Source organism: Marmota monax, unplaced genomic scaffold (assembly GCF_021218885.2).
Source record: "Marmota monax isolate L192 unplaced genomic scaffold, Marmota_monax_Labrador192_F-V1.1 WCK01_AAM20220418_F8-fsc00183, whole genome shotgun sequence".
Lineage (NCBI taxonomy): Eukaryota > Metazoa > Chordata > Mammalia > Rodentia > Sciuridae > Marmota > Marmota monax.
In genome coordinates this window covers 1,813,876-1,828,111 of record NW_026694841.1, presented here as the reverse complement: position 1 = coordinate 1,828,111, position 14,236 = coordinate 1,813,876, and the positions used below count along the sequence as shown (strand labels likewise).

At 47.6% G+C, this 14,236-nt stretch overlaps 1 protein-coding gene across 2 annotated transcripts in view; it reads right to left on the bottom strand.

Annotated features, from left to right (window-relative positions):
* The window catches only part of Yy1 (YY1 transcription factor), a 51,571-nt gene that overhangs the window by 12,397 nt on the left and 24,938 nt on the right, over positions 1–14,236 (bottom strand). Inside the window, exons 3-5 of one of the 2 annotated variants that reach the window (XM_046426316.2) lie at positions 12,178–12,238; positions 10,352–10,510; positions 4,828–9,554 (exon numbers count right to left, since the gene is read on the bottom strand). The exons of the other annotated variant lie outside the window; for it this stretch is intronic. Of the exons in view, the coding sequence (XP_046282272.1) occupies positions 9,372–9,554; positions 10,352–10,510; positions 12,178–12,238 (403 nt within the window). The 3' untranslated portion in view covers positions 4,828–9,371. Of the gene's footprint in view, positions 1–4,827; positions 9,555–10,351; positions 10,511–12,177; positions 12,239–14,236 lie in introns of those variants that run through there. 2 annotated transcript variants of the gene reach the window in all.

The following is a 14,236-nucleotide window of genomic DNA, read 5'->3' as shown; positions in this document are numbered from 1 at the left end:
AGCCACGGCTTCGAGGCAGTCTCAGTAGCAAGTGCACTGGGATGTTTTCCTAGCTAAGGGAGGCCTGTGGTGGGGACACTGCCAGCAGGGAAGGGCAGGGGCGTGCCTAGAAGAGGGATGTCTCAGTGGAGCCATTGCTCACATTAACCCTGGCAACTAGTGCATGGTGGGACCTAGCCCAGCCCAAGCGCCTGGAGGGCTTCCTGGAAGGTCAGCTAAAGTTAGCTTCTGCCTGCTGTGACCCAGCCAGCCCTGGAGGCCCTTCCTTCCAAGGCTGAACCAACAAGCTGAGCCCCCAACACTATAGGGGAGGGCCCAGCTCTCCTGTGCCCTAAAGACACCTTAGTGCCCAGCACCAGCCTGTGGAGCTTGCCCAATGTTTGGGGCTTCAGTGTCCAGATGAAAATCTCCCCACCTCTCATGAAGCTTGAGTGGCTGCATGTCCCTGACCAGCCAGTGAGGGGAACTTCCAGTTGGTGCCTGGGGCTTCTGAGAAAGCTGCTTGCGGTCCGTGTGCCTGCAGCCCATCCTGTGACCCCTGACTCCTGACCCTGCTCTCTTCCTACTCAAGTGGGGACAGGGTACCTGGGGGTGCAGGGGAGACTGGCCCTGGGCGTGTGGAAGGCCAGCCAGGGCCCTATGTTCAGTGCACTGTCCTGGGTTTCTCCATCACACATGTCACAGGCAGTGGTACACAGCTGTGTGGCATCCAACAGCATGGCAGATTTCACCCAGAGAAGTGACAGGACCTGATTTGTGCTTTGAAGACCCCATGGGAAATCGAGAAACAAGTGGGCCATGGGGACAAAGGAGCAGGTGGGTGTGGACAGAGGCCCTTAAGGAAGGGCATTGCTGGGCAGCTGTCTCTGGGACCAGGGGTTGGGGTGGGGCTTAGAGCCTGAAGGGGCAGAGAGCAGGAGACAGGCCGTGAGGAACTCAGGCCCCGCCCAGGGTTCAGGCAAAGAGGTCACCCCCACCCCATGGCGGTTTTGGGGGAACTTGGAGTCTGAAGCCTGGACGGTGCCTGTCTCTCCAGGGCTGGGGGCCAGGCCCTGCTCCCGCACCACTCTAGCTTGGCACACGCTGACCTCTCTGCCTTTTCCCTCTGATCTCTTCGGCCTTCAGAATGAAGGAGCAGAATCCCTGTGTGAAGCCCACGCTGGCCTGGCCTTCAGTGAGTCATTTCTCATGATATGAGGGAAACTGTGACCCCTCATCCCACATAAGCCATGCCCTCCCGGCTTTGCCTGCACTGGGGGTGCTGGTGACGAGACAGCAGCTGGGCCGTGACAGCAGGCCTTCGCCTTTCAGCAGCCTCCAGGGCTGGTGCCCACATCCTGCATGGCAGCGGGGTCAACAGCGGAGGAGAGGCCCCATCCCAGGTCACGCCACCAGCTGGTGCTGGGGCCAGAACTGCGACCCTTCAGGCCACAGCTCTCGTGTCCTGTGCTCTCCTTCATGCTGTGGCAGGAGATTCGAGCAGCCAGGCCCTGTGACTGCAAGTGACAGACTTGGCTGAAGTGCCAGTTCAGGCACCAGAGGGAGGGAACTTGGGAGGCCCTGGTCACAGCCAGGACCCAGGCCACATGCTACCTGGTCCACTTCCTCGCTCTCACCTCGAGCCTCCAGCACCCAGGTACCCACCAGAGGCTCACCAGGGAGGGCAATGGCTGTGGGTCCTCCTCTAGCTCCACTTCCCACATCCATCGGGCTAAGCTCTGTGGCCAGCAGGGTCCCTCGGAGTGGGTGCTGGCCCTGCCCTGCCAGGCCACTAACACCACCTCAGGCTGTAGCAGTGGAGTTTGGATGGACACACACACACAGGAGTTCTGACCTGTGCACAGGGGTGACGGGGACATTTCTGTGGTAGAGAGACAGGATGGGAAGTGGACACAGGGAACATGATGATCTCTGGTGCTGAGAGTTCTGTTTGCTTCCTTTTGTTACTGAATGAATGGAAGGATGAGGGGAGAGGCTGCTGAATACAGGGCCAGGCAGTAGAGTGGCGCATGAGAAGGCGGGAGTGACAACTGAAATCAGGACACGCTCGGGGGACGTGAAGAGGGGCTGGCTAGGACCACAGGCCTTCACTGCACCTGGAGGGGCCAGGGTGGCCCTGAGAGTGGATGTCGGTATGTACCCAGCAAGGAGGGACCCCTCCACCTCCCTGTACTATGAAGGTGTCCCAGTCCATTTTTCATTACTGTCACACACCTGCCAGGCATGGTGGTGCGCATCTGTAATCCCAGCCACTTGGAAGACTGAGGCAGGAGGATTGCAAGTTTGAGACCAGCCTGGGCAACTTAGTGAGACCCTGTCTCAAAATAAAAAATAAAAAGGGCAGCCAGGCATGGTGGAACACGCTTGTAATCCCAGCGGTTTGGAAGGCTAAAACAGGAGGATCGCAAGTTCAAAGCCAGCCTCAGCAAAAGGTGAGGAGCTTGCTTTTAACCCAGTGAGACCCCATCTCTAAATAAAATACAAAACAGGGCTGGGGATGTGGCTCAGTGGTCAAGTGCCCCTGGGTTCAATCCCTGGTACCAAAATAAAAAAGGCTGAGGATGTAGCTGCATGGTAGATGCCCATGGGTTCAATCCCTACTAGCACAAAAATAAAACAGTACCTATGGCTGGTACATGACAGAATAAGGGGGTTTCTTTAGCTCACAGGTTTAGAGTTTGAAAGTCACTCAGGTGGCCCCATCTGTTTGGCCTCTGGTGAGGGCCCCCTTGGTTTGGTGGCAACATGGTTGAGAGAGAAGGGAAGAGGCCTCCTACAGAAGAGGCCAAGTGTGTGGGTAGCCTTGCTTTGTAACAGCCCACTCAGGAAAGCTAACAGGGGCCACCAGTTACACCAATTCCCCACCACAGGGCAGCATTCCCAAACTAGCCCACCCCTTCCAGCTCCCACCATCTCCCACACACTACCCTGGGGACCAATCCCATGTTCCCTTGGGTCATACTCAAGCCACAGCAGAGGGAGCAGGAGAAAGCATATGGAAGCATCCAAGGCCCTGGCCCCATTCTTCCTGAGAACCCTTCCTCCAGGGCCCCTCCCAACATCAGGTCTTCACTTCCCTGCGGGGTGGCTGGCTCTCCCCTCCCCAGCCTCTGGGGGGACAGTGTATCTCTCACTGGGGACCACAGGGCCCCAAGTCCAGGCCTTTCCAGTGGGGCTCTCCTGCAACACGTCCCTCCCCTAGTTGGGCATCACAGAAGGTGATCCACCCATTAGGCCACCTGGGTGTTTCCTTTACCTGGGCCCAAAATGCCTGCCCCATCCTGGGGTAAGGGAGACAAGCTCCCCACATGCCCTCATCATTTGCACCTGCCTCTGGCCTCTCCCTGCATCGTCCCAGCCCTGCACCCAAGTGGCACACAGTGCCCGCCCGCGACCAAGGGCAGAGGCTTGGCAGAGAAGCATATCCAGGTCCAGGAGAGGAAAGCCAGTGTCACAGCCCCCAGCCCCTTAATCTACAGCATTCACCCCCCTTTCTTTTGCAGCACGGTGTGGGGGGTGGATCCCCGGGTCTCCACAGGCCAGGCACGTGCTCCACCAGTGAGTTACACCCCTGGTCCTATTTATTTTGGGTACCAGGGATTGAAGCCATGGATGCTCTGCCATTGAGCTACAATCCCAGCCCTTTTGTTTTTTGAGACAGGGTCTTGCTGAGTTAGCCAGGCTGGCCTCCAGCTTGCGATGCTCCTACTTCAGCCTCCCAGAATGGTGGGATTACAGGTGTGTGCTACACCCAACCACACTTATTCTCTTCTACTAGGTGCAACACATGTGCCAGGACGACTGTCCCATTAGTACCTGAAACAGCCAGACACGCAATGTGCCGTGTGTGTGTGTAATAAACGAGTGAACCTGGAACTCCAGAAGGGAAGCCTTGGCTATGAAACCCTGAGAGGTGAGGGGTGGAATCCAGCAACTGCTCTGTAGGGGCTGGAAAGCAGGTCCTGCGAAGGCTGAAGGGTGAATGGAAATGTGTTTTTTTTAGTAGGACACGGGGAGCAGGCTTTGATAGGGTGCTGAGTCCCATGCTGTAGATGGCCATAGCTGATGTCAACAGGCTCCAGGAAGGAGTTGAGATGTCTGGCAGTGGGGGAGTCCTGAGGGCTGGCTTCCAAGGCCAGGAGACAAGAGTGTTCTGCACAGGCAGGTGCCCAGTCTGGCCCTGGGCAGAAAGCCATCAGAAGCCAGAGCCTTGTGTATGATGTATTTTTTTTTTTCTTGCGGGGTGAGGGGGTCTCACAGAGAGCAACCCCAAAGCCCTTGGGTCCCTCCCATCTAAGATCTGCAGATGCACACACTGACGTTCCCCAGGGTCGCTCCCCAAGGAGCCCTCTCTTGGGCCTCACTCAGCAGTTCTGGGCTCAGAGGCTGGGCACTTGCCAACCTCAGCAGCTTAGGCAAGGCAGCCCATCTATCACAAGCAAGGGGAAGGTCACAGGGACGATGGGCAGTGGAATGCCGCCATCTGTCTTAGACGCCTGAGTTCCAGAAGGCAAATCCTAAGCAGCTTTCAGGTTATCCTATCATCCTAGTTCGTAAGCTCTTCTTACTGGCTCTGGACTTCCCGGTGGATACTGGAGATCTCAGGCCCAGCTGCACCCGAGTTCCTTTGGCTACGCTTCTGGAAGTGGAACAGGGAACCAGTGGGAGCATCTGTTGCTGGTGTGACTGAGTCATGGGTGTTTCCATTCTCACCACAAGGATCTCAGGGAATCCTGGCAATTCTCAGGCCAGATGGAACTTATCTCCAAATTCAATGTGTAATGAAACTCAGAAAAGTGAAGAACAAATGAGAACCACAGGCATTGGAAAGCTTAACAGTATGCGTTTATTATATTTTATAGAGCCATGTCACACATGCTTGGTGCTTCAAACTGAGTTAATGATTTTCTGGATGCAAAGCCATCTGATGCTTGATGCGGATGCCTTAAATACTATAATATTTCTGCGTCTATGACCTATGAGCTAAGGAAAAACCAAGGACAATTCCAGAAATGGCAAAGAACACAAGAAAAAGATGAACATGAGACACAATGCTAAGTCCTTGAGCCAGGGCCTACAGAAGTTAGCAGAAAGTGAATACAACAGAATTTTTCTTGCCATCTGCAGATAACAAAGCCTAATGCTGCGGACGTGTGGAGAAAGAGGTTGCTCCGTTTGGTTCTGGTGCCCTTCTTGCCTCCATGATATATGCAGACACCAAGCAGCCCCAGACAAGAAAGGCTGCAGACAACACAGCACACAGCCAACTGCTCCTTTTCAACAATACTAAGGGCCTGAGTGTCTTGAGCCCTCCATGTGGCAGCTCATGCCTTTTAGTAGTTTCTGGGAGGGTTGGTTTGCTTGTGGCCTAATGCCAATGTTCAGTTTCAGGTTTCCTTTGTTTTTATAAGGGGTTTGGGTGGCACCCATTCACACGTCTGCCACCCACCCCTCCCATCAATCCAGTCTTGCTTTAAGTTTTTCCCAGGACTATGTGGACCACTCAGGCCCAGGGTAGATGCCAAGAAGCCTCTTAGACATGTATCTGCCCTCTAACCTGATGCCACTTGTCTGAAGGGCCTGCAGTGAACCATCTTGAAGCAGCCAGGGCATCTGAATATAACCTGAGCAGTGAGAAGGGCCAAGGTCAGTAATTAGGGTGTCTTGAGACCTAGCCACTCAGTTGGATGCTGCTACGAGGCTACAGTGTGCTGGAGGCACGGAGGCCCTTCTGTCCTATGAAGTCAAAAGAGCAGGCTGTGAAACGCAGGGCCAGCACCATGAGCAAGCACATCTTGGACTTATGGCTTCCTCTCCCTCCTCTTGGGTTAAGAAAGTTTGGGTGGAATGCCCCTGCCAGTCCTGCTGGGATGAACTCTGAAGAGACGCTGCAGCAGCACTAATGCCATGGGGGGGGGGGGGATGGACCCACAACAAAGGGCTGAAAGTCAGACCAGTGACCCTGAAGGCCAGAGGCCCAAGGTAACCCAGTACCAGGGAGGGCTCCGGCCAGCGACTTCAGTTCTAACCACTGTTTTGACCTTTAGGGTCCCCGCCCTTGCTGTTGGTCAGGTGTTGAGAAAAGTGAAAGAGCCAGGCAAGGAAGTGATCAATTGGTGGGTGAAATTAGCAGGTTTCCAATTCACAGCGGGCCCAAGCTCCCTGTGCAGGATCTGAGGACTTGCCACCACCCAGGCACCTCCCTCACTCTGCATTTCTTGAGCTCTTGCTCAGGAACAGGGCAGGCATGGTATAGGGTCCTCTTAAAGGGTCCTTCTCCAATCTAGTGAAATAACTGACATTCAGGAGAACTTGCACATGAAAACAAATAGGAAAAAAAACCCTGATCTTCCTCAACTCCTCAGGCCTTCAGTCCAGGCGGAGCGCACACAACACCACACGAAGCCAACAGCATGAGCTTGGCGTCACCTTGGAAAATAAATGTCACTCTGGGGTGACAGTTCTTTATACAAATATTATGCCCCCTGCAACCCCACTCCCAGAGAGGGAAATTATAAGAAATTCAAAAATAGAAAACAACATCTTGTTAAGTGTAAACTTATTCTCTGGGGTTTTTATATTACATGTGCTAGAAACATGCATTCATTTCTGCTCAGATGTAAGAAAATATGTCTATCAGTATTACTATAAATCAGAGTAATTCTCAAGACAATGGAATCACTGTTAGAACACCATTTCAAATTTTAGTAAATTACATCTTTAACAAAATTATAAATTCTAACAAGCAAAGCGGGCTTAGGTTAGAGCCAGTGAGAACGATTCCACACCGCTGCTCGCTCTTCAGTCACCTACACTACTGCTGTTAATCCAGTGCTACGTCAACAAGGAACCCGCTTGTTATTGTCTTGAACTCCAAATTACACTCCTCATAGAAGTTAACTCTGCAGACTGAGAAAAAGACACGAGAACAGAGAAAGGGGCAGGGAGTGAAGGCGGTTTCACTTGGAGACAAAACGGGACAAAAGAGACTATCAAGGGCATCCCCCAAGGGATGAAGGCACAGAGGAAGAGGGACCTCCTTGCACACAAGAGCCTGGCTCCCGCAGGCCACAGCGTGGCTCAGGGCTGCTGCTCAGGCTTTCCCAGGGTACAGGGCTATTCTGCTGTGGGGCCTCGGGCAAGCGTCCTGAGGATGGTGCCAGGACCGGGCTCAAGTGCAGCATAATGCTGGGTGAGGGCAATGTGGCTCCAGACTTCTCTGATGGCCACTGACTAGGGCAGCATCTCAGTACAACCACATCAGGACTGCTGGACCTGACGGTGGGAAGGAAGGTGTGGCGCTTGCAGGAAGGATGGGCACCAGTAGAAGGCTCTGTCCAGCCTTGGAAAGAATTACTTGCTCACAGGGGGTGCTCAGCTGTGAAGGGGACTCTACCATGGGCTCCCGTCTCTCCTGACTGCCAGATACAGCAAAGCCTGGGGTCTTCTGATTAACACAGTTCCACCAAAATATTCAATGGAGAACAGATTCTGGACAAATAAAAACAAGTCTGAAGTTAAATTTTTCACTTATGGTTCAGAAGGCACTTCAAAATTCCACAGAGCCTTGGGGGTCACTGTCATTAGGTCACCAATCCCCCTGGTGAAGAAGCTGTAAGAAACTGGACTATACCTCTGACCAGAAGGTGTCCTGGCCGTTTTCTATGTAAGCATACTAGCTTGTCTGTCAGTGACCTTGCAGAGTCAAGCACTCAGCAGAAAGACTCAGAATGACTGCAATTTGAATAAATGGGATTTTGCTGTATTGTGGCAGTTTATAAAATATTTTCAATGAGTCCTAGATCTGACCCTAAGCAAAATTAAAAAATTATAATCATACATTTAAGAGGTCACAACACAAGGTCAAGTACTCATTGAGTACAATTTTCTAATAATCTAATCACCTTGCCAATCTGCACTCAGTGTCCACTTAGAAGCATGAAATTAAGCTACCGGCACTCTCTTGCCACAATTGCTGGCATTTTGTAAGGCCTCCACTAAGACGGAGGAGCAAAGGCTCTCAAACCAGATACCCAACAACTGTGTTTCCTGTTGGACGAGCCCAGGGCCCACTGGAGCTGCCTCTGAAGCTGAGCAGTGGAAAGAAAAGCCTGGTCTTCCCCATGTGCCCTGTTGCCAACTGGTGCCTTTCCTCCAGAAGGCGCCAGGCCGCGCACACCTGTTTCACTCCCACCCTCACCACAGGAGTGCCAAAATCCGATCCTAGCCCCATGGGCCTGGTCCAAGGTGCTCTGAGGTAGTTCCTTAACTTGGGGTGCCTGTTGCCTACTCTTTCAGAACTCAGGATGTGTAGGGGAGTATTAAAATATCCATGCATCGCTTTCATCACAAGTCACTGTAATGGAGTGCAAAATTAAAGGAAACTTGAGTTGCTTTATTTAGCTTCCAATTTCTGGGAGGCTCAAGAATTATAAGTATTCTGGACAACAGAAGAAAATAAGACTGTGCTTACAGATCTTTTTTCTGCCATATTCTTTCTTTAGGATTGCTATTTTATTGTTGCCCTTTCTGTTACATGGGATGTACACATCAGGTGTTAAAAGGTACAATACATTCTACAACTGAGCACCACTTTCTGTAACTGAACAGGCAAAGAAATTACACTGAACATCAGCATCTGGCAGTTTTTTTTTTTTTTTTTTGGAAAAAAAAAGTGACTAAAATGGGTTTAAATTGATTAACACTATTAAATCACATCTAATATTTGATACTACATGATTCAATACAGCTATACGATACAATTATACAAAATGTGTTAACATCAAAGAATACAACCAAAATTAAGATAGCAAACAAACCTATATAACTTTTTTTTGTACAGGAAAATACTTTTGAAGTATGCATGTAACTGCCCATTCTTTTAAAGAAAATCTACTGCAAGCAAAGTTATCAACCTCCAGAAAAATCACACATAGCATTACTAAGCATATCCCCAAAAAGTGTACAATATGCACACTTGGAAAATACAAAATTAAAAAAATTGTAAGCAACAGGTGAGCTTCATATTTATAAGAATGTGAAAAGAAGTCCCATTTTTAGCACTGTTGTATAAAGAATTGTCTTTTGATGCGAAGTTCATGAATTGTCCTCCTGCTGGGACCACACTTTACAAAAACACCGTGTTTTTGAAACGAGATTACAGAGCAAGATAGAGCATCTTAGCAATGTCATCTTATTAAAGTTTTTTTTTTTAATTTTTACTACTTTATCAAAACATGTCCCTTAGGTGTGTAGGATTCATTTTTAAAATTCTTCCTAGAAATAATATACAAAGGAGAGGCATATTTATTCCCATTCACACTCCTGGAAGATGCTTCCTGCAGTCAAGAAGGGTCTTCTTTTTCTTCTTTTCACTGGTTGTTTTTGGCCTTAGCATGTGTTAAGATGTGAGATTTCAGGTTAGTTGACTGAGCAAACTTCTTATTACAACCATCGAAGGGGCACACATAGGGCCTGTCTCCGGTATGGATTCGCACATGTGTGCGCAAATTGAAGTCCAGTGAAAAGCGTTTCCCACAGCCTTCGAATGTGCACTGTCGAGGAAAGACCAGACATCAGCCTACTCGGCATGCATGACCAGACCCCAGGAGCCAGCGCTCACTGCTCAGGTGGACCTCAGCCCATCTGTTTTACCAAACACTCTCTTCCCTGCCTGGGAGACGCAGTCTGGAATCAGCAGTAGGGATTTCTAACTATGTATGCTGCCACCTTCTGAAGACTTGGGCTGCCCTCATGGACTGAGTGCGTACAACCGGACAGAAACACTGTCAAGTGGCAAGCTGTCCAGATCTCAGGCTAGGACCCTAATACGTCTATAAATATTCTTAAGAGTAAAATATTAATGAATAAGAAAGAAGTCTTCTGGTGTCAATCGTCAAAAAGAATCATGTCAGATTCACCTTGTTACTAGTTAACTTACTTGTAAGCCTCTAAAAACAAGATAAAATATCATCTCTACTTAGTATCATACAATAAAATGTAAGACATTCTCGGCCAATTTGTATTTCAATGTGCTATTACCTACCAAAAATTAATGATTTCCACCCCATCATGAACACACTAGAATTTAGCTCTTAATTCTGTACTCTCCTACAAAAAAAAAAAAAAAAAAGTGCTCCACAGACAGGAACACACCTGGTATTCAGCCTCATCTAGATCCCGCAGGGAGGCCAGAAAGTGAGATGAAGTGAAGTGAGCCTTGCACGCAACTCAGGAGGAATGATAGGAAGACCCTCACTCTGTGCTGGCACCTCCTGTGCCAGCCACACCGGCTAGCTTGTGGCGCCCAAGACAGCAAGGCAGTAGAGAGGGGAGAGGGAGCTGGCTCTACCTGGAAGGGCTTCTCTCCAGTATGAACCAGTTGGTGTCGTTTTAGTTTTGAGCTCTCAACGAAAGCTTTGCCACATTCTGCACAGACGTGGACTCTGGGGCCGTGGGTGTGCAGATGTTTTCTCATAGCAGAATTATCCCTGAACATCTTTGTGCAGCCCTTGAAACAGAGAAAGAAGCTTAGTGGTTCACACTGCAAAATCTGAGAAGGATTCAACCACTTAGCAACCTTTACTGATCTATTAGAATGAAGCAACCTCCCCACTCCCCATTTTAACTTTACTTAGCATTACAATAGAACATTAAATTATTTAAGACAAAAAACAGACAACTGAGAAAGGCCTTAACTTTTAATGCAAACCCCTGTTTTACAGATGAGGAAACTGAGGCTTAGAGATGTCTTGAAGTAGACTTGCCCAAGGTCACACTACTAGTAGTAGCCAAGCTGGGAATAGAACCCAGCGCCCCGGCTTCCAGCTATGCCACAGCCGCCTCACCCCGCCACGCCCCCCGATGCAGTAACAGAAGCACTGAGAAATAAACGGAGTTAAAATGACGGTAGTCCACCACTACCTTTGGTGGGCCCCATATTCTGTGCTGCAACAATGGGCTGTCATTCTCCATCGCCTACTGTTCCCTCTTCTCTCTTTGCCTCTTTCCCCTTCTTGACAGAGAAAGAAGCAAGAGGGTCTCCAAGGAATGGCAACTACAGAAGAAATTTATTTTGTGAGACACCGGGAAAAGGAAGAGGCAGGCAAAGCGATACCAGTGCGGGGGAGGCAGATGGATGTGCGGCGCCCGAGAAGCATGTCCTCAACAATTTCTTCTGCAGTTGTTGCCCATGATGGAGTGAATGGGGAAATGGTGAGACAGCATGACAGAAGGACAGCACAGGGCACCACCAGACAGCTTCACAGGCAAAAGGGAGGGAAAGCCAGACTTTTCACCTTGACCTCTAGGTTCAGTTTCCATTTACAAAATGGAATTTTTAAAAATTTAATTGAAAAGAAATATACAGAGAAGCTAGAGATGACAGGCACTTCAGTCATAACTGTTTTCAAATGCTTATTTTTTGCCCCAATGGAACTCATTTTATATTTCAAAATCACTACATTAATAAGAGAATTAAAAATACGAAAATTTGGGAGTGTGCAGTTTTCATAAGGGCGATTCCATGAAACTAAATTTATCCTTCTCCAATTGATTTTTTAAAATTCTTTACTCCATTTATAATTTCTCCCCCTTTGTTTATCTGCACTTATGTGGTATCATTTTTCTGTTAAGTTTTACTTCCAATCAAGTTTGAAAAATAGCCCCCAACTGACACCTCAAAGTACCTTCTGGGCTATCCTCTTTATGTGCAAGACTGGCTACATTTGAAAACAATTAAGTACCCTTCTAGAAACATGATTAACAGGGTAAATAAGAAAACTGAAAGAAATTATGAAGTCTTTGGCTTTGTTTTTTAGCAAATATTTCCATATTTCATTCATGAGCCTACATTTCATAAAGGGCGGTGGGCAAGGTACAGCCCAATGCCTTAAGACTTGTTAATGACCCCAAAGGAATGGAGCCCTGGCACAGTATAGTTAACAGACAGCAATCAACGCAGCTCCCTACAGTGGCCCACTTAATAAAATACAATAAATCACAAATTTAGGTGGCTTTTACTAAACAACAAAACTCTTGTCTCTTGAATTTAAAAACCAAAGATTATAGTTCCTCCCTTTATCTCAATTATGAAAGTGGAAATAAATGTGCAAATTTCTTACAAACTCTCTAAGACTTCAGTAGCGGTTCCGTGAACCTCCCCCTAGCATTACTTACTTTATGAGGGCAAGCTATTGTTCTTGGAGCATCATCTTCTTTAATTTTTCTTGGCTTCATTCTTATCCAAAAAAAAAAAAAGAGAGAGAGAGAGAAAGAGAGAGAGACAGATTTGTAGGAGTGGGTACACTCAACTGGCATAAATCATATAGTGCCTAAAATGGTCTCCTTATAGCTAACAAAACTAAGCTTATAACATGTTCCCACGAAGGAGGACAAGACGGCTTCAATGAGTGCTGAGGACTTTGATAAGGGGTGACACCCAGAAGGCTGCACACTGCCACTGTGGCCTCGGAGCTGAGAAGCTGGCTAAGCACAGCACAGTGATCTGTGTGACTCAAATACCTGCTCTTTTCTCCTGCCCCTCTAGAAAAATACAAAGACCACAGCTCAATCTCCTAGTGGGAGCTGGGCAAGGCACTCAAAGCAGCTGCTGCGATGACAAAGGTACCTTATGAAAAAGGAATAACAGGCATGAAATGTCTCAAAAATATGTGTCTCTATACAGCTGCTTAAAAACACATAGACAAATGGGTCCACTTTATACTGATATAACCGAGCTTTATGACACATCAATTTTTGAGGGGATGTGCTGGGGAGTGATACTGGCCAAAATATACTGCTAAGTTGTGTGCACGTGAATATGTAACAACAAATCCCATCAATGTGTACAACTATAACCCACAAATTAAAAATTTGGGCTGGGCGTGGTGGTGCACGCCTATAATTGCAGCGGCTGGGGAGGCTGAGGCCCTAAGCAACTCAGCAAGACCCTGTCTCTAAAATATAAAAAAGTGCTGGGGAGGTAGCTCAGCAGTTAAATGGCCCTGGGTTCAATCCCTGGTACAAAAAAATGGTGGGAAAAAAATATATCATTTTTGCAAAGTGTATGAAATAGTCCTTTTAAACAAAATTCTTTTGACACACTGAAGTATCAAATAGCTTTCAAAGGAAACACAGAAACCATCAGCACTGTTATCTGAGGGACTAGTGGGCCAGTCTAGTGAGAACCACAGACTCTCACATGGTTTCCTTTCTACCATCAATTTTGGTGGTGAGAGTAAAGTACAGTTACAGTTTTTAAAAATGGTGAGATAATTTTATTTTAAACTACGGAGACTTGTGGCCCTGCTTTTGTTTGGGGGCTTAGAAGTTCCCATCTGTGACAAGATACCTGGTGAGGTGGGCAGCCTGGCAGAACCCCATGCAAATCCTGACAGCTTGCTCCAATTTTAACGTACCCACCTGCTACTTGCACTGAACTGACCTTTGGTCTGCCCCCAGAACTTTCTCTCCGAATACTCCCTACATATCTGTGTGTGATTGGGATAAGAAATTAAGAATTCCTAGAAAAAATAAAAAAGAGAGGGGCTGGGGTTGTAGCTCAGAGGCAGAGCACTTGCCTAGTACGTGTGAGGCTCTAGGTTCAATCCTCAGCACCACATAAAAATAAATAGATATTGTGTCCATCTACAACTAAAAAATTAAAAAAAAAAAAAAGATTTCAATCTCTGAAACAGATTTTCTTTTTGTTCTCATTTCTGCCATCACATACCTCTCCATAAGGGCTCATGCTTAATAAACAAACGACTAAGCCAATGGTTCCTTAAAACTAAAAGTTAATTTATCACCACCCTTTTGTTATAAAGGATTATTTCTGTTATCTTTCAGTTAATAAAGGTCCTAACAATATTATTCTTGTTCACCCTGGATTTGGGAAAAGTGTCCTTATTATGTCATAAAATCTGAACTTATGTCTTTGACTAAAATCCCATATCCTAGAAGTCTAAGAGGAACAATGTGTCTGGTAGCTTTCACTTATGTCCGTGTTGTCTGTTCAAGACTGTACATGTATTTCTACTTTAAACTGAGAACATTTTCTGAGTGGTATTCTTCCCATCCAAAACCTGCAGACACTCTTTTATTTCTTGTAAATGGATTATCACATCAGCTAGTAGGCATTTCTTAAGTGCCAGTTGCCTATTGAGCTCTGAACTAGTCTTTGTTGTCTTAAATACCAGTATATCCTGGGTGTTTTGTCTGAATTTACATACCAGGG